Consider the following 20,162-nt stretch of genomic DNA (forward strand, 5'->3'; position numbering starts at 1 on the left):
CACCAAGTAGTATGAACTCTGAGGATAAATGGGGGGCAATCAATTCACATATGGTGTCCAGGGCACAGCTGGGGGCTGAGGGGGGTCTGTAGCAAGCGGCAACAGTGAGAGACTTATTTCTGGAAAGGTGGATTTTTAGAAGTAGAAGCTCAAACTGTTTGGGCACAGACCTGGATAGTATGATAGAGCTCTGCAGGCTATCTCTACAGTAGATTGCAACAGTTTGAGCTGACAGCTATTATTACAGGAGCTGGCTGGTGGCAAACTTTTAGAGGTTTTGTTTTATAAAATGTGGGGATAGTTAGAGAGGAGATGCAATATAGTGCACGGTTGTGTTTTGCAGTTTTGGCTCTACGTTTAAAACATTTATAGGGTTGTAATACAATGACAGTCTGTTTAAAAATGATAAACAGCAGCTGAGATCATATCACTGTCAAAACAACCTTACAGCCACTCATAAAGAATTTATCCAATTTATCTATTACACTGTACTGCGGTATACTTTCATTTATAGGCTAACATTTTATTTTATGAGAGCTTCTAAGGTCTGTCTCCCGGAGTTAGTAGCGCCTTGGAATAGCTGTGATGTGAATAAAATGGCATATTATGGGTACATTTCTTCTGTATTGAGCTTCTGGTTATTTGTCTGTCGAGCTAACCCATTTTCTTATGGACTGGAATGTGTGTGTTTCTCGTTAAGAGCTTGTCCAGCACTGCACAAAGGAATTGTTATGTTTGGGCAGAGTCTGCGTCTAAAAAAGGCAGACAGAAATGCCAGAGAAAATATAGGCCAAACATTAAATGATAAGTGTGGTGATTTTTCTTTTTAATTGAATGGCTGGGCCGTCATTCCCATGGAACTTAGTGTTATGTGAGTGTGTGAAGAGAAGAGTTGTAGTAAGACACTGACACACACACACCCTCACAACACATCCGACTCGCTCTAAATAACTTAACACCTTTTTATTGAAAGACCATACACTCAGACTTCAAGAGTCAAATGCTGTCATCCCATAAAAACAAGAAAGGGTATTTTCGAACAGTGGAGCTCACAAGTCTGGCTGTCCTAGAAAATAACATTATATGGTACAGCTCTTAGACACTACACAACCAGGAAAAGACTGCCATGCCACTCTGTAGGAGAGATGCCCTCGCTGGAAAGCTCTCCAGTGAAAATAAAAAAAAAGAAGAGAATGCTAATCCTGATACATGGCTTTTGCTAACTCTGCCGGAGTGCCTAAGCATTTTAAGATTCATATCATACCCATAGCAGTAAGTTCATTCCATTAATGCGGTATGCTCGGTGTTCAGATAATACTTGAGTCGTTGAGATGGATGAACAGGATGATTAAATAGTAATTACTAATACGTGACTAAATGTAATGTCATAGTAATACCTCCAGTCCATAGTAAGGTGGTGAATTCATATCCCACCTTGTCATTGACGGAAAACAGGCGTCTCAGGTCTTAGCTACAGTCCAACAGTTTCAAGAGGAGGACTCGGTACGGATTTAAAAGCCAAAAAGGTTATTTTCAAAAGAGAAAAAAATCTGATCATATTCCCAAGTATTTTTTCACAACTTATTTACATAGGGTTGTTATTCTGCTGTCCGGGTTGGGATTGGGCCTGTCTTTGCGGCGACCCAAATGGCAGTGTTCCTACTCCGCGATGGCCTTCAGTCAGCTTTAGCCTTGCCTGTGTCTAGAACACCTGGAAGACAGAGATTAATATCAATGCAATGTTTTCTCTTGCTTAATCATGCATAACTCGAATCAGTGGTGTTGGGAGGGGAATATGAAGTTGTATGAGACAAAGAACAGGAATATTAAGAGTTTGTACGTTTTCAGAGACCATAGTTTCAAATACCACTCTATATTCACTCCATCCAAAATGAACAGCCAATTGAACATTCATAGCTGACCAATTGGCCTCATATACTGTAGCTATCATAAAATGTCAGATTTGGGCATATTGAGGTTATGTTGGAGCGGTGAGATGGGAATATGAGCTCTGAGGGAAGGAGCTGTGTGAGAGAGAAATGAATTAAATCACAGCAGGACTAGACCAGGGAGAGGAGGGAGGGGATTGGAAAGAAAGGAGAGGAAGAAGGAGGGAGAGAGGAGAGAACAGGGGTGAAGGAGATAGGAGAAAGGAGAGGGAAAGTAAGGAGAAGAGGAAACAGGAGGGGTGAAGATAAATTAGAAAGGATAGAGAGAGTTGAGGGAATAGTGAGCAGATCGTAGGATGTGGAAGTGTAAGCGAAGGAAATAGAATGGTAGTGTTGATTTGTGAGTCAGTGTCAAACAGGTGGGAGGAGGAGGGATGGAGGGATTTGGTGTCTGCTAGCTGCAGTCAGTCTGCTCTTCTACTCTTCTCTCTTCTCCCATCTGTAGCACTGCAGATAGCTCTCCTCCCACGGACCTCCCAGCCCGCACTTTAAATGCAAATAGGTACAGTAATGTGTGTGTGTGTTTGTGCAAGCTCAACAGTGTACTCCTGTGTGTGTGTAAGTGAATGTGTTAGTGTGTGTAGACATTTTGAACTCGTTTACACTTGTGGGTGAGTGCTGGTGTGTGAGTGAGAGCACCACTAGAGGCTCTGAAACCATAGGGATTCATGCCAGTAGAGGCCCTTAGCGTGCTATCCCGCTCCACACTGTGGCACACACACACACACAGCGAGCAGCTGCCAGACGTGCTGAGGGCTTACATTTGGAGCAGTCCCAGATGTAGCTGTTGAGGATCTCTCCCAGGACGTAGTAGATGTTAATCAGGACAGTGAGACAGGAGAAGAAGGCCACCTTCGCCAGGGGACTGATCTGCTCCAACAGGGGGTAGACCCACACACCGGTCACATGGTGCACCCAGCACATCCTGAAAGAGAGTGTAGAGAGTTTATGTTTATATTATAAACCGGGTGGTTTGAGCCTTGAATGCTGGTTGGTTGAAAGCTGTGGTATATCAGACAGTATACCACGGGTATGACCAAAAATGACTTTTTACTGTTCTAATTACGTTGGTAACCAGTTTATAATAGCAATAAGGCACCTCGGGGGTTTGTGGTATATGGCCAATATACCACGGCTAACGGCTGTATCCAGGCAGTCCGCGTTGCGTTGTGCATAAGAACAGCCCTTAGCCGTGGTATATTTGCCATATACCACAGCCCCTCGTGCCTTATTGCTTAATTATACCCACTTGTCTGTGTCAATAGAGGCTCAAAGATGGCCAAAGTGGAGATCCTTTGTTGCTTCCGCACACTCACTGTCTGTGTCACTTTGTCTGTCTGCCTACTATAGTATCCAGCCACTTCCCTTTCATAAAGTTGGGAGTCTGGTCATTTGAGTGTCAGACAGACAGCACACCCCCATAGCTGCCTTACTGTAGGAATCCAGAGTCTCAATCCTTTTTATAGTGAATCCAGGTGAAAGCTATGATCCCTTATTGATGTCACTTGTTAAATCCACTTCAATCAGTTTAGATAAAGGGGAGGAGACAGGTTAAATAATGATTTTTAAGCCTTGAGATAATTGAGACATTGTATATGTATGCCATTCAGAGGGTGAATGGGCAAGACAAAAGATTGAAGTGCCTTTGAACGGGGTATGGTAACTCAATATTAGGAAGGTGTTCCTAATGTTTGGTATACTCTGTGTACACATTTGAACATAACGTACTAATGATACATAACAGTAGCAGAGGACATTGGAAGGACCATCAGTGGTAGTGGTGGAGAGACACTGCAGGGGAGGTCTGAGAGAGAGAGAGAGAGAGAGAGAGAGAGAGAGAGAGAGAGAGAGAGAGAGAGAGAGAGAGAGAGAGAGAGAGAGAGAGAGAGAGAGAGAGAGAGAGAGAGAGAGAGAGAGAGAGAGAGAGAGAGAGAGAGAGAGAGAGAGAGAGAGAGAATATAGTACTGGACAAGGGCACATTAGTGAGAGGTGACAGAGTACAGTGTGTCAGCTGGTCCACTCACAGCCTCTCCTTAGCTCACTGATTCCAAAGCAATCACTCAGGGTGAGACTGGACTGGCCCTTACCCTGGCCCTAGGCTGCTCCACAATACAGGTGATCTCACTAATATAAAGTGATTAGACTACTTGAGTTCACACAGAGAAGCTGTTGGGCGTGATTAATACAGTAAGTTATGTAAATGTTTCAATTAGCTGAATTCAACAATTGGGCAATTAGTTGAATGGGAATATTAGGTATTCGGTTTGCACATGTTGGGGCAAACAAGGTTGTTCATCTAACAGTTACATCAGTTGTTACATTCGTTGACCTCTCCCATGAATTTATGATATACTGTATGCTTCTGTCGTAAACCAATAGAGATTTTTAGACTGACTCCATGGATTCAGGGGAAAATCCCTACATTCAATGTTCATTTTAGTAACAGAGCATTTCCTCAGTTTCATGATTTTAGAAAATCCTAATTATTGAGCCTACGTGTGTCTGTATTAGTGATGGTGTCTGACAGACTAAAAAAACTGTAAACAGATCAGACTTGTCTGCCACTGAAGCTTAACTCGTTCTACTTTAGGCTTGACATCTTTCTCTATCCCTCGCTCTCTCTCCCTCCCCCTCTCTCTCTGTAACTCCATGGCTGGGTAATCCCCATGTAAGGCAGCCTATGGATTTACCCAACTCCAGCACTTTTCCTCGCCTGCTGAGGGAAGCGAGACAGATTCCCTGACCCTGTGAGACGTGTGGGGATATAATCCTCTTCATTATAGCCAGGGATTAAGATGGAGAGAGGTGTGTGCCTTGACACTTCTAGTGAGGCTCCTACATTTCAGGTGATTCTGGAAACCCTTTCTCCATGCTGTCGGCCCTGGTTAGCTGCAGTAGAGGGCTCCTCCGGCTCCCAGGCTATCCTCTCCTTCCCTCTTCCGTCAGCATTAAATCTGCCGTGCCGTGTCAGGATTAGGGTCTGGTTCTCTGGTTCAGTAGCATGTTTTGTCACAAGGCAGGCTCTCTCCCAGACCAGAGACAGATCTCTCTCTCGCTCTTTCTCTCTCTCTCTCTCTCTCTCTCTCTCTCTCTCTCTCTCTCTCTCTCTCTCTCTCTCTCTCTCTCTCTCTCTCTCTCTCTCTAACTCTCTCTCTCTTTCTCTCTCTCTCTCGCTCTTTCCTGATTGATAGAGGAAGGTTAGAGGCTGTTTTATCTGCGGGAGATTTGGAGAGACTGTGTGTCATCATGCTGGGAGAGGGCCATCCATCATGAGGGTGTGGAGGGACAGAGCCATGAGAAACAGGTGTTGGAGTGGAGCTAGCTGCCAGAGCCATGGGCCTGGAGAGGAGAGGCAGCCAGCTAGCCTGATAACATGCTCACTAGGGAGGGGCGGAGAGGGGCGGGCCGGCTGGTCTTCTCATCAGCAACACAGTATGCAGTATTTATAAAGTGATGTTGCTGTGATGTGTCTCTGTTCTGTACAGTATGTTATTGTATTTAATGGCCCAAACCAAATGTAAGTGGAAACGGACAATAACATTTTATGGTCTCTTATCAATTTGCCATTGTGGGAAGAAAAGGGATCTCTTACCATAGAACATATCCCACAGCAAAGCTGAACACAGCTATCAGTCCACAAGGCCTGCTGGGATATTGGTGGTGCGTGGTCCTCATCTCAATGATGATGAAGGGGAGGACGGTGGTGTGCTGGAGCAGAGAACACAGAACACTCGTTAGCCACGTACAGACAGCTAGGTACTTTTAGCGGCACGCTGCCTGTCTCACCTCAGTCTCAGTGACAACGATAGAGATGACACATTAGTAACACACAGAATGGCTTTACGAGAGAGAGAGAGGTTGTTATGATGAGGTACTCAGGCAGACATACTGTACATAGGCTCATGTAAACAGTGGGAGTCTAGAAGCTCTGTCAGTCTGGGACACTGAGTGCAGGGTCATAAGAGGTTAATGACGTTTTTTTATAGAGCCGTGTGTGGGAGACATTAAACAGATGACGTGTGATGCTGCTGCGTACGAGACGAATGTATGCTCTGCTCTCCAGAGTGATTGTCTTTTGATTAAAACCCCCACTGCTCTCCTCTTATGTTCTCTCTCTGACACACCTCACTTTTTCAATAATTCAGTAAGCTGCTTGCTTTGGCTCGCGATGTGGCACCTGTTTTCCGATTTCCTCAAAGGATAAGATATTTTTTAGAGTCTGCCTGCGTCTCTGATGCTGAGGACACTCCAGTGTGGTACAGATGTTTGCAGAGGAGTGGGGGCCTAGGGCCTACAGCAGACAACATTAACTATTAACAACCTTTAATATTTACTAGGAAGGTCGTGGTGCGTGTGTGCTGCTATTTCTCACCATGTTATTTCACCTAGCTGAACCAGCAGACCACTGGGGTCCGGTAGAGCCCACCCTGTCCCCCCTACCACACACACAGAGTGATGCCAGCAGCGGAACGCGACAGCTCCCTGACAATCAGCTCTAATTAATCAATGTGCTCATGACTCAACTGCTGTTCTTATAGACCACCTGCGCTCTGTCAGGAATAGAACCATTACGTAACACCGCTGTGTGTGTCCACGTGTGTGTCTGTGTCTAGGTGTCTGCGCACAGCTGATTAGAAATAGAGGGAGTGCGGAGTTTGAAAGTACATAGTAACAGGATCAGGCTTGGTAACAGGCTATTTTCTACAGTGCTGTATACTAAAGTTAACCTTGCTTCTAGTCTGTTTCTGCTTCAGCCAATTATTCTAGCATTGTCGTACCAAATAAGTTCAAGCAGAAACCGACTGAAAACCACACTGGCATTGACAAAGACACAGGTTGGGTGGCCGTGAAGGAAATGTTCTATGTGACTAATTGCAAATGGCAGCTAATGACAGTGTCTCTAAAGCTGTCCTAACCATCTGGTGGAGATGTGGAGGGTCACAGTGCAGAGACCTCCCTCCTGTGCTAATTGAAATCTGAATCAGCTCCCTGAACATACGCTTCAACTGAGTAGGCTAGGAGTGGCCTGGGTTCATAATACAGTATTAATGTGTGGTTCATCCAAAAATGAAATAGTTTTTGATCGTTTTATGTTAATGTAAATGTGAATGGTAGCAGCTAGGCCCATGTAACCATGTGGTGAGAATGTCATTCACTGTGCTTTGGTCAGTGGCATGTAGGCCGCCTATATGCTAGGACGTTAAAACAAAGCTTACAGTGCGCCAATGGTACTTATCCCATAAAAAGCTAATTGGAGGACCCTGTCTGGCCTCTCCATGTATGCATTTCTTACACCAGTCACCAGATGGCAGCCTTCTTACATTCAGACCAACAGAAGTCTCCTCCCATTCCAGTCTAGCCTCAGTTGACCCAATGTACACTACATCATATCAATGACTATAAATGAGGCATGTTCCAATCTAACCTGTTATTATATACCTGACATGTTGGCATGACACAGCTCTGCCCAGAAACAGCGGTTTACCCGCAACTCCTCATTAATGTGCCAGTAACTTTTTTTTACACCCCTTACTGCCCTCTCACCACACTACAGCAGAACAGAACATATTGTACCATGTCATGGTCACACAAATTAAGCTCCCTAACCACTCTATTGAATTGCACTCACGACACACACACACACACTCACACACCCAGTCACAGTGAGTATCCTCATGCCATAATGGCTGTAATGCTGTACAGTGTGTTCCTTACGACCTCATTCACAATGACAAGTATTTCCTCACAGCTGGCCTCTCTCTCTCTCTCTCTCTCTCTCTCTCTCTCTCTCTCGCTCTCTCACGCTCCCTTTCACTCTTTGACCATAATGGCATAATCTATCTAACTATATACCTGTATCAGACCATCACCATCAGACACATGCTGTATTTGCCACATTTCAAAGTTAATCTATGTTACACTACCTTTCCAGATTACCTCCATTTTCTTAGTGAGACAACTGGGGACATCTGTATTCATTTACATAAACTTCACTCTGTTTGTAATTTGTTGTTGGTACGATAACAAGATTAAGACAAACTGACTGTTGATCTTGGAGATGAACAATATAATTTCATATTGTTGTAATAATAATCAAGCTAGCGACACGCCTTAAATCTTTCAACCAGCCACGTTTCTGGGAAGAGTGTGAGGCAAGCAACGTTTCAGTGACCTAAACCTCCAACCATTAACTGTTAGGATCGCTGAAGGCACCTTGTTAGTACACCTAAAGATAACATGTTATTGTTAATGTCTTGGAGTGAACCGTGACACACAGCAGATCTATGCAGCTGCTGCAAGTGCAAATAATGATGGTAAGAAGTCCCTCATCTCCTCAGAGACATTACGTCCTCCCCGTCAGGAGACAGAGAAGAGCTCTTCCACCGCTCTGCTCTCCTGGATCTGAAAGTGCATGGTTTGTGTCAGAGTCAAAGTCTTGACCGCTGTTTTATCTATCTGTCTTTCCCTCTCACTTGTTTTCGATCAATCTCAATCTCCTCTTTCTCTAATACAAACACGCAGACCCGGAGACACGGACAATCTTTTCAGACAAAAAAAAAGCTGAGGCAAGTATAACCTCTAGATTTACAGTATGGGTTTACTTGAGAACTAATGGCTATCACCTACGGGCCAATCAGGATTAGGTGGAGTGGTCCAGGGAGGGAGAAAGAGTTTGGTTAGCACTGCTGAGAAGAGTTATCCTACAACAGACCCAGGCCAGTGAAGGAACCGGGTTTTAACACAGGCTCCAAGAACAACCCTCCCCACCAATGCTCACAGGTAATCTCTTTTGACTTGCCATATGAAAACCTTGTCCATGATGAGCTTTGCTCTCATGCTCCCTGACAATGCTCATTAATTCATGAAATGGAGAGGTCTATGATTTCCATTGAACATGTGCTTGGCAGATGCCCTGGTCCACAGTTAGGATACCCTGGAAGCTACTCAGGCTCTCCATTTCCCCACAGAGCAATTAGGGTAAAATTCACAGCTGTAGCCTGGTTGGGATTTGAACCCGACACCCTGCGGTCAGGATTGCGAGGCCTCAGCTACTGGTGCTTCTATTTTCATTGTTGTCTGCTACTGCTATCCAAGCGCTGGGAGAATATTCTGAGGACCTCCAAGTGTATGTTATACAAAGCATCGTAATTACCATAACCACACACAATGGACAGCCAGAGAACAAATAAATAGACAATAAGAGAGAGCATTTCTAAACCCACAACGTCTCTGGCCTTTCCATTTGTGTCACAACATAACAGACTGCCCATACACAAATGAACTGGTTCCAGTGGTCTTTGTGGGAATGACTTTGAGTGACAAAGGGGACATACGTAGGTGTACATATGTATGCACAAACACAGGGGACATGGTGGCTTTTCTTAACCCCCCCCCCTATGTTGAGTTACCCTTCAGTAGGTTACTAACACTGGGAGGTTTATTATCTATGCATAGTCACTTTTTAATAACTCTACCTACATGTACATATTACCTCAATTACCTCGACTAACCGGTGCCCCCGCACATTGACTCGGTACCGGTACCCCCTGTATATAGCCTCGCTATTGTTATTTTTACTGCTGCTCTTTAATTATTTGTTACTTTTATTTCGTATTATTTTATATTGTATTTCTTTGAGTAATTTTTTGGGGGTATTCTTTCTTAAAACTGCATTGTTGGTTAACGACTTGTAAGTAAGCATTTCACTGTAAGGTCTACACCTGTTGTATTCAGCGCATGTGACAAATAACATTTGATTTGATTTGAGAGTGACCCTCTCCTCCACCTCCTCTGTCACATATACTGTAGATGGAGCATTAATTATTGACTGGGCTCTCAGTTCCCTTTATAATCAGGGACAATAAAGAAGCCTTACATGCTTAAGTCATTTCACCCTGTGCACGTAGAGTCATGAGCTCTCCCCCTCGTCCCCTCCCTCCCAGGCCAGGCTGCATGTGTGTTTGTGTGTGTGCTGCAATCAGGGCATTGTGGGATTGTCGACAGCAGAGTTATTTTGCTGCGGCAGGATGGGATGCCGGCTGGACTGGTGGAGGGCTCCCAGAGGGTATAGGGTGACAGAAAGAGCACTCCCTCCCATGGTCGAGTGTAGAGTTTTCCTCCCATCACCCCCCACACTGCTCCCTCCCTCCTGCTCTACACCCCCTTCCCTCCACTTCCCTCCCTGCCTCCAGCTACACGCCACAATCTCAGCAGCTCCCAGTCAACAGAGGGCTCACATGACCCCATAGCCCCTCTCACCCTGTCAGCAAGCAATCTCCCCCCCCCCCCCCCCCCCCCAGTCATGTTTTATTTTAGCCTTGTTTTTTCGCCCCCCACATGAATCTAACGTGGCAGTCTCTCTCTCTCTGACCACCAGATTGAGGAGCTCTCAAAGGCTTGTGGTTAAGACTGGATGCCAGCACTGTCTGTGGAAAATCCCCTCTTACAAAACAAGCGCAATTCACTCAAGCGGTCCGGGCTAAAACAGGATAGGCCATGTCAAACACAAACAAATAGAAAGAGAGTAGAGAGGAGCGGGTTCACTTTGCTCTGAAAATGGCAAGTATTAGATGAGAAACTACTGTTTAAGTGAGAAGTGTCAAGACTTCACCATCTCATTATACGTTGAGGAGCCAACGTTCAGTATCACACGTCACCTGCTGCCACACGCTCACAGATGTTTGGAAATTAACTGCAAAACAGAGACACACTCAAGGAGTTTGTAATTTTAACAAAATAACAAATAGTGTTTTTCTACCCAACTTACTCATGCAGTAAGCTTTACACCGGCTTTGGGAACAATGGGCAAAAAAAGCAAGCTGTGAAACGGCCATCGTTCACTGGGTCGAGATGAGTAAATATTTCCCAGTTGTCAAGGATGAGCTAGTGAGCCAGCTATGCATCCATTTTAATGACAGGGTTTGGATGGGGTAACTTAACCTAGTAACTTTTCCAGGCTCAACGTGGCCGGCGACTCAATCATGATATTGTACACCACTGCGCCTCAAACTGCCCTGAAATATTAGCGTCCAGAAAAATTGACCTGCAATTATTGATATTTTTTAAGTAATCCCCCAGCAGTCTGCAAACCAGAAGGAAATAGCAGAGCAGAGAACACTTCAAACGGGAAAGGATTGTTTTCCTGGCAGAGAATCAATACCATTGAACACTTGTTATTTTTTTCTCTCCCCCTCTGTTTTTTTCTCTCTCTCTCTCTCTCTCTCTCTCTCTCTCTCTCTCTCTCTCTCTCTCTCTCTCTCTCTCTCTCTCTCTGTTTTTCTCTCTCTCTCTCACTCTCTCTCTCTCTCTCTCTCTCTCTCTCTCTCTCTCACTCTCTCTCACTCACTCACTCACCCACTCACTCACTCACTCACTCACTCACTGGGTTGTTGGAGAAGCTGGGTTTGTTCTCTCCGGCTAACTGAATCTGTGTCTCTCAGACACCGTGCACATCTGTTCTCCCACTTCACACACAACTGGCCCAGGCAGAAAGGTAGAATCAGATTATTTTCAGCTAAATCTCCCGTCAAAATGTTCCCCCACGGTAAGAATTTGTACGGCAGGCAGGGCTCTGAGAGCACTGCATTAAAGTGTTTAACAATAAGTTGCCTCTCTGTTTTCACTTAAATAAGTTCAGTCAGGAGCTAGTCAGAGCCGCGACTGTAAGAAAGGCCTCAATATCTGCTGAGTCTGCAGATGTCCATAGCCCTCATCATCTTGTAATCACTGACTTTCTTGGCAACAAAAAAATAATGAAACACACACTCAAATATCAATTCTATTTTCTGCAGCACTGTTCTTTAACCCTCTGACACTGGAAGAAGTGTTACTGATGAGGGCCCCGCAGTCGGGATGATGGGGAGCAGCTTCATGCCCCTACAGGCCCCTTCAGCTCATCACCACTGTGTGTGTGTATCTGTGACAGAACAGGCTGCGGCTCCAGAGGCAATGGCCAGGCCAGTGGGTGATGAGAGCTGGGGTAGAGAGGGCCCACGGCCCTCCCGTGGAGGAGCTGTCAACTGGACACCTGTCAACCATGGATACCTGCCACCTCCCTGCCTCAGCCCTCTAACGTGCAGCCTGGGACAGTGCTGACACTCACCCTCTAAATACACCTCCGCTGTCTTCAACCAGCATCTCAGCGATCACTGCCTTATTGCCTGCGTCCGTAATGGGTCCGCGGTCAAACGACTACCCCTCATCACTGTCAAACGCTCCCTAAAACACTTTAGCGAGCAGGCCTTCCTAATTGACCTGGCCCAGGTATCCTGGATGGATATCGATCTCATTCCGTCAGTAGAGGATGCCTGGTTGTTTTTTAAAAGTGCTTTCCTCTCAATCTTAAATAAGTATGCCCCATTCAAAAAATTCAGAACTAAGAACAGAACAGCCCCTGGTTCTCCTCAGACTTGACTGCCCTTGACCAGCACAAACACATCCTGTGGCGTACTGCATTAGCATCGAATAGCCCCTGCGATATGCAACTTTTCAGGGAAGTTAGGAACCAATATACAAGCAGTTAGGAAAGCAAAGGCTAGCTTTTTCAAACAGAAATTTGCATCCTGTAGCACTAACTCCAAAAAGTTTTGGGACACTGTAAAGTTCATGGAGAATAAGAGCACCTCCTCCCAGCTGCCCACTGCACTGAGGCTAGGAAACACTATCACCACCGATAAATCTACATTAATTGAGAATTTCAACAAGCATTTTGCTACGGCTGGCCATGCTTTCCACCTGGCTACCACTACCCCGGCCACCAGCTCTGTACCCTCCGCTGCAACTTGCCCATGCCCCCCCCCCCCGCTTCTCCTTTACACAAATTCAGACAGCCTATGTTCTGAAAGAGCTGCAAAATCTGGACCCCTACAAATCATCTGGGCTAGACAATCTGGACCCTTTCTTTCTAAAATTAGCCGCCGAAATTGTCGCAACCCCTATTACTAGCCTGTTCAACCTCTCTTTCTTAACGTCTGAGATCCCCAGAGATTGGAAAGCTGCCGCGGTCATCCCCCTCTTCAAAGGGGGTGACACTCTAGATCCAAACTGTTACAGACCTATATCCATCCTGCCCTGCCTTTCGAACGTTTTTGAAAGCCAAGTTAACAAACAGATCACCGACCATTTCGAATCACACTGTACCTTCTCTGCTATGCAATCCGGTTTCCGAGCTGGTCATGGGTGCACCTCAGCCATGCTCAAGGTCCTAAATGATATTATAACCGCGATCGATAATAGACAGTACTGTGCAGCTGTCTTCATCGACCTGGCCAAGGCTTTTGACTCTGTCAACTACCGCATTCTTATTGGCAGACTAAATAGCCTTGGTTTCTCAAATGACTGCCTCGCCTGGATCACCAACTACCTCTCAGATAGAGCTCAATGTGTCAAATCGGAGGGCCTGTTGTCTGGACCTATGGCAGTCTCTATGGGGGTGCCACAGGGTTCAATTCTTGGGCCGACATCTTTTCTCTGTGTATATCAATGATGTCGCTCTTGCTGCTGGTGATTCTCAGATCCACATCTACGCAGACGACACCATTTTGTATACATCTGGCCCTTCATTGGACACTGTGTTAACAAACCTCCAAACGAGCTTCAATGCCATACAACACTCCTTCCATAACCTCCAACTGCTCTTAAACACAAGTAAAACTAAATGCATGCTCTTCAATCGAACACTGCTGGCACACGCCCACCCGACTAGAATCACTACTCTCGACGGGTCTGACCTAGAGTATGTGGACAACTACAAATACCTAGGTGTCTGGTTAGACTGTAAACTCTCCTTCCAGACTCACATTAAGCATCTCCAATCCAAAGTTAAATCTAGAATCGGCTTCCTATTTCGCAACAAAGCCTCCTTCACTCATGCTGCCAAACATGCCCTCGTAAAACTGACTATCCTACCGATCCTTGACTTTGGCGATGTCATTTACAAAATAGCCTCTAACACTCTACTCAGCAAATTGGATGTAGTCTATCACAGTGCCATCCGTTTTGTCACCAAAGCCCCATATACTACCCACCACTGTGACCTGTACGCTGTTGTTGGCTGGTCCTCACTACATATTTGTCGCCAAACCCACTGGCTCCAGGCCATCTATAAATCACTGCTAGGCAAATCCCCGCCTTATCTTAGCTCATTGGTCACCATAGCAACACCCACCCGCAGTATGCGCTCCAGCAGGTATATCTCACTGGTCATCCCAAAAGCCAACACCTCCTTTGGCCGCCATTCCTTCCAGTTCTCTGCTGCCAATGACTGGAACGAACTGCAAAAAAAGAGCACCTTACCGATCACTGCACCTGTACACAGCCCATCTGAAATTAGCCCACCCAACTACCTCATCCCCATATTGTTATTTATTTTGCTCATTTGCACCCCAGTATCTCTATTTGCACATCATCTCTTGCACATCTATCATTCCAGTGTTAATACTAATTGTAATTATTTTTGCACTATGGCCTATTTATTGCCTTACCTCCATAACATGCTACATTTGCACACACTGTATATATATTTCTGTTGTATTTTTTGACTTTATGTTTTGTTTTACCCCATATGTAACTCTGTGTTGTTGTTTTTATCGCACTGCTTTGCTTTATCTTGGACAGGTCGCAATTGTAAATGAGAACTTGTTCTCAACTGGCTTACCTAGTTAAATAAAGGTGAAAAAAAAAAACAGGGCCTCTTCCAAAAATACCAAGCAGAGCCAAACACAGACCCCATGTTATGTTATCTTGTGTATGAGAAGGCTAAGAGTGGACCTCACTCGTTAGAATGGCCCCTCTGTGATCTCAAATCAAATTTTATTTGTAACAAGCGCAGAATACAACTGGTGTGAAATACAACTTTACAGTGAAATGCTTGCTTACGAGCAGTGGTGTAAAGTACTTAAGTAAAAATACTTTAAAGTACTACTTAAGTAGTGTTTTTGGGTATCTTTACTTTACTTTACTATTTATATTTTTGACAACTTTTACTTTTACTTCACTGCATTCCTAAAGAAAATAATGTACTCCTTAAATTTTGAATGCTTAGCAGGACAGAAAATGGTTAAATTCACACACTTATCAACATCTCTGGTCATCCCTACTGCCTCTGATCTGGCGGACAAATGCTTTGTTTGTAAATTATGTCTGAGTGTTGGAGTGTGCCCCTGGCTATCCGTAAATTTAAAAAAACATGAAAATAGTGCCGTCTGGTTTGCTTAATATAAGGAATTTTTTATTATTCGTACTTTTACTTTTACTTTTGCTACTTAAGTATATTTTAGCAATTACATTTACTTTTGATACTTACGTTTATTTAAAACCAAATACTTTTAGACTTTTACTCAAGTAGCATTTTACTGGGTGACTCACTTTTACTTGAGTCATTTTCTATTAAGGTATCTTTACTTTTACTCAAGTATGACAATTGGGTACTTTTTCCACCACTGCTTACGAGCCCTTCCCAACAATGCAGAGTTTTAAGATAAAAAATAAAATAGTAACACAAGGAATAACATACACAAGAATGGAGCTATATACAGGGAGTACCAGTACCAGATCAATGTGCAGAGGTACAAGGTATTTGAGGTAGATATGTATATGAAGGTAGGGTAAAGTGACTAGGCATCAGGATAGATAATAATAAGAGTAAAATAAAGAACAGAGCAGCAGCAGCATATGATGAGTGTAAAAGTGTGTGTGTGTGTGTGAGTGTGCATGTGAGGGAGAGGTTGTTGTCCTATCACATTACATATGGAATGACTGTCATACTTTCATATCAGCTAATTAGCTACATTTGAATGATTGGAGTATCAGATGGACCTCTAATAGTGGCATCACACTGTTGTCTGATGGGCTATATTAAAAATCTGCTCCATGCATCGAACAACATTATAAGCCTGCGTTGAGAGAATTACTTATCAATGACCCAAGCCCAGCTCATTTAATCCCTACCATTGTAAATAACCTAATTTATGTCCCTCTTACTGCCCTGAATGCCTCTGCTGATCCTACAGCTATTGTATGTAGTAATCATACAACCTGCACTAACATAAATAACCCAAGCATGTCTACCTCTGCTAAGCTTCCCAGTAAAGCAAGAAAAACAATCAAGAATCCCAGAAAAGTGTTAGAAATAGCCCACGTTAACATATGTAGCTTAAGCTTAAGCCTAAGGTTCATGAAATCAATAATTTGCTAGTAACAGATGAGATTCATATACTGACAATCTCTGAAACTCACTTAGATAATACCTTTGATGATACAGTGGTAGCAATACATGGTTATAAGATCTACAGAAAATACAGAAATGCCAAAGGTGGAGGTGTGGCTGTTTATATTCAGAACCACATTTCTTTAAAGCTTAGAGAGGATCTCATGTTAAATACTGTTGAAGTAAAATGGCTATAGGTTCATCTGCCTCACCTAAAGCCCATTCTGGTGGGAAGCTGCAATAGACCACCAAGTGCTGACAGTCAGTATCTGGATAACTTGTGTGAAATGCTTGATAATGTATGTGATATCAATAGAGAGGTATATTTATGTATATTTTCTGGGTGATTTAAATATTGACTGGCTTTCATCAGGCTGCCTACTCAAGAGAAAGCTTAAAACTGTAACTAGTGCCTGCAACCTGGTTCAGGTTATCAATCAACCTACCAGGGAAGTTGAAACAGCACAGAAATGAAATCATCAACATGTATTGATCACATCTTTACTAATCCCGCAGAAATTTGTTTGAAAGCAGTTTCCAAATCTATCGGATGTAGTGATCACTAGGAAAACCAAAGTTCCAAAGGCTGGGCCTAATATAGTGTATAAGAGGTCATACAATAAGTTTTGAAGCGATTCCTATGTTGTTGATGTAAAGAATATTTGTTGGTCCGTGGTGTGTAATGAGGAGCAACCAGACTCTGCACTTGACACATTTATGAAATTGCTTATCCCAGTTACTAATAAGCATGCACCCATTAAGAAAATGACTGTAAAAATGGTTAAATCCCTGTGGATTGATGAGGAATTGAAAAACTGTATGGTTGAGAGGGATGAGGCAAAATAAATGGCAAATAGGTCTGGCTGTACAATCGATTGGCAAACGTACTGCAAATTGAGAAATCATGTGACTAAACTGAATAAAAATAAGTAGAAACTACACTATGAAACAAAGCTAAATTATATATTTTGGGCAAAAAGGCAAAACTCTGGGGCTGTTTTGTTAGACTTCAGTGCGGCTTTTGACATTATCGATCATAGTCTGTTGCTGGAAAAATGTTACACCCCCTGCTATATTGTAGATAAAGAGTTACCTGTCTAACAGAAAACAGAGGGTGTTCTTTAATGGAAGCCTCTCCAACAAAATACAGGTAGAATCAGGAATTCCCCAGGGCAGCTGTCTAGGTCTAGGTCCCTTACTTTTTTCAATCTTTACTAACGACATGCCACTGGCTTTGAGTAAAGCCAGTGTGTCTATGTATGCGGATAACTCAACACTATACACGTCAGCTACCACAGCGACTGAAATGACTGCAACACTTAACAAAGAGCTGCAGTTAGTTTCAGAATGGGGGGCCTAAATATATATATTTTTTAACTACAAGTATTGTATTTGGGACAAATCATTCACTAAACCCAAAACCTCAACTAAATCTTGAAATGAATAATGTGGTATTGAGCAAGTTGAGGAGACTAAACTGCTTGGAGTAACCCTGGATTGTAAACTGTCGTGGTCAAAGCATATTGATACAACAGTAGCTAGGATAGGGAGAAGTCTGTCCATAATAAAGCGCTGTGCTGCATTCTTAACGGACTTGCAATTGGCTCAGAACGGGGCAGCACGGCTGGCCCTTGGATGTACACAGAGCGCTAACATTAATAATATGCATGTCAATCTCTCCTGGCTCAAAGTGGAGGAGAGATTGACTTCAACACTACATTTGTGAGAGGTATTGACATGTTGAATGCACCGAGCTGTCTGATTGAACTACTGGCACAATGCTCGGACACCCATGCATACCCCACAAGACATGCCACCAGAGGTCTCTTCACAGTCCCCAAGACCAGAACAGACTATGGGAGGCGCACAGTACTACATAGAGCCATGACTACATGGAACCAGATTCCAAATCAAGTAACTCATGCAAGCAGTAAAATTAGATTTAAAAAACAGATACAAATACAGCTTATGGACCAGTGGGGACTGTGAAGCAACACAAACATAGGCACAGACACATGCATACAAACACACGATAGCATACGCACTACACACACACGTACACATGGATTTTGTGTTGTGGATATGTGGTAGTAGAGTAGGGGCTTGAGGGCACACACTTAATATGTTGTGAAATCTGTTGTGAATGTATTGTAATGTTGTTAAAAATTTATAACTGCCTTAATTTTGCTGGACCCCAGGAAGAGTAGCTGCTGCCTGTTGTGATGTGCAACTCTTTTAGCGTAACTATAACAGACAGAGAACGCTCTGAAAACTGCCTGACGCCCGGTGTATTTGGCTGCTCCCTGGTTCGCTCATCTGTACTCCGAAACCCGTTTCTGGAATCCTGAACTGAACAAATTTCAGCAGATGTGAAAACCTTTGAGCGACGGCCAACATCTCCTAAACCAAATAAGCAAGTCCAAGTTTTTGGGGAGAGGCTCACTGCTGAGTAGCTAATGATGCAAGGTTATTTTTTTCTTCTGCACTCCTCCGCTACACTCCCCCCATCCCCTCCCTCTGTTTTCCCTCCAAAATCTGTGTGTGATATAAAGAACAGTTCATGGCAGGCCCACAAGGTTTCCGTGAAAAATTTTACACCATGTTTTAATATGCTCCTCTTGGTTTTATGGGTCTTCCCAGGACGAGGATCTAAACAGGGAGATTTTCTCAAGAGGCATTGTTTTCCTCCAGCTTGAAAAGTCGGGCTTATCCTAATGTACATTTCAGGTGGGTTGTGTGTCTGTGTGAAAGTGTGGGAGTTTAGAGGTGGAGGGAGGAGATAGGCGGGAAGCATTAACGTGGGTTTTTATGACACAGAGGGACAAAAATGCACCTTTTGGCAGGATCTTGACGGATATTGTTTGAGGCATGAGAAACAGTATGCAGAGACTTTTGTTATGATGACTTACCACAGAGCAGATGTTAAGATGTCCTGTGTCATACAAATGAAACAAGCAACAATCTCTCCCTCCTTATCCACTGAAAATGATGGCATTTGACTTCCCCTCAACATCTAATTACATTGAAGCATAATCAGAATTAAAGCTAGAGCCGCAACAGGGCCATTTGATTCTCCCACTGGGGATTGGGTTGCTGTGTAATGTCTCCCATTAGGAAGGAGAGAGGAGGATGATTGCATTGTACCACAGATAGAAGAATGAGCCAGATGTCTCACAGGATGTATAAATCTGAAGCATCCGTTTAGAACATCTTCTCACCACCAAATATGGTGATGAGAGGAAGTCCAGTGGTGGGAAGTGGGAGTAGATGGAGCTAAATGAAACTTGGCCGACACTCTGCTAATTCTCTCATCGATTAAACATTCAATCTCAATACAGTTTTCTGTTCCCAAAACTAAAATATGTTACGAACAGAGTGCACTAAGTTTTGTAGACTTCACTTGACCCTTTCTAAAAGGTTCAAAAAATTGCATTGTTTAGAAGGAGTGCAAGGGCGTTTTTAGTTATAGCACATGTGCCCTTCAGAGTAGGCGTTCCCTAACGGAAATATGCAAATACAGTACATGCTAGAACGCGCCAATAGAATCTTGCTAGCTCGTGCTTGGCTCTGCCCACCTCCTTGCTTGTTCTGCCCGCTATGCTTCATTTGTTCCCATTGGAAACAATGCCAATGATATACGTATCTTGGATTAGTTACCAGTATCTTTGATTGTACAGGAGCAGAACACTGGGTTCTGCTGGCAGTCTTGATGTGATTATCTCATGTTATGAAAATGCCTGGCACCACTGTTAGGGCTTCTCAGGGCTACAGTGGGCATGCTGTGTAATGATGATGTGCCTAACTCTTGATGCCAGCTGGGGCCATGACCTTTGACCTAGCCCTGAGGACAGGACAGGCCAGTTGGGAGAGGCCTGCACTGGGATGGAGGGATGAAATAGAAAGGGCAAGGGGGTGAAGGACGGCCACCCTCTAGAATAGTAGGGTTATAGACCACAGGCTAGATAGCACCTCTTGTGTTGTCAACAATGCCTCTTACCATTCTCAAT

The 20,162-nt window shown here is 43.9% G+C and overlaps 1 protein-coding gene across 1 annotated transcript in view; it reads right to left on the reverse strand.

Annotated features, from left to right (window-relative positions):
- Nucleotides 1–949: 949 nt before the first annotated feature.
- LOC311107138 (androgen-induced gene 1 protein-like) overlaps nucleotides 950–20,162 on the reverse strand; it is a 64,610-nt gene continuing 45,397 nt past the window's right edge. Inside the window, exons 4-6 of the mRNA XM_084149638.1 lie at nucleotides 5,542–5,657; nucleotides 2,711–2,874; nucleotides 950–1,711 (exon numbers count right to left, since the gene is read on the reverse strand). Of these exons, the coding sequence (XP_084005764.1) occupies nucleotides 1,677–1,711; nucleotides 2,711–2,874; nucleotides 5,542–5,657 (315 nt within the window). The 3' untranslated portion in view covers nucleotides 950–1,676. The remainder of the gene's footprint in view (nucleotides 1,712–2,710; nucleotides 2,875–5,541; nucleotides 5,658–20,162) is intronic.

This window comes from Coregonus lavaretus, assembly GCF_964263955.1.
Source record: "Coregonus lavaretus genome assembly, chromosome: 31".
Taxonomy (NCBI): domain Eukaryota; kingdom Metazoa; phylum Chordata; class Actinopteri; order Salmoniformes; family Salmonidae; genus Coregonus; species Coregonus lavaretus.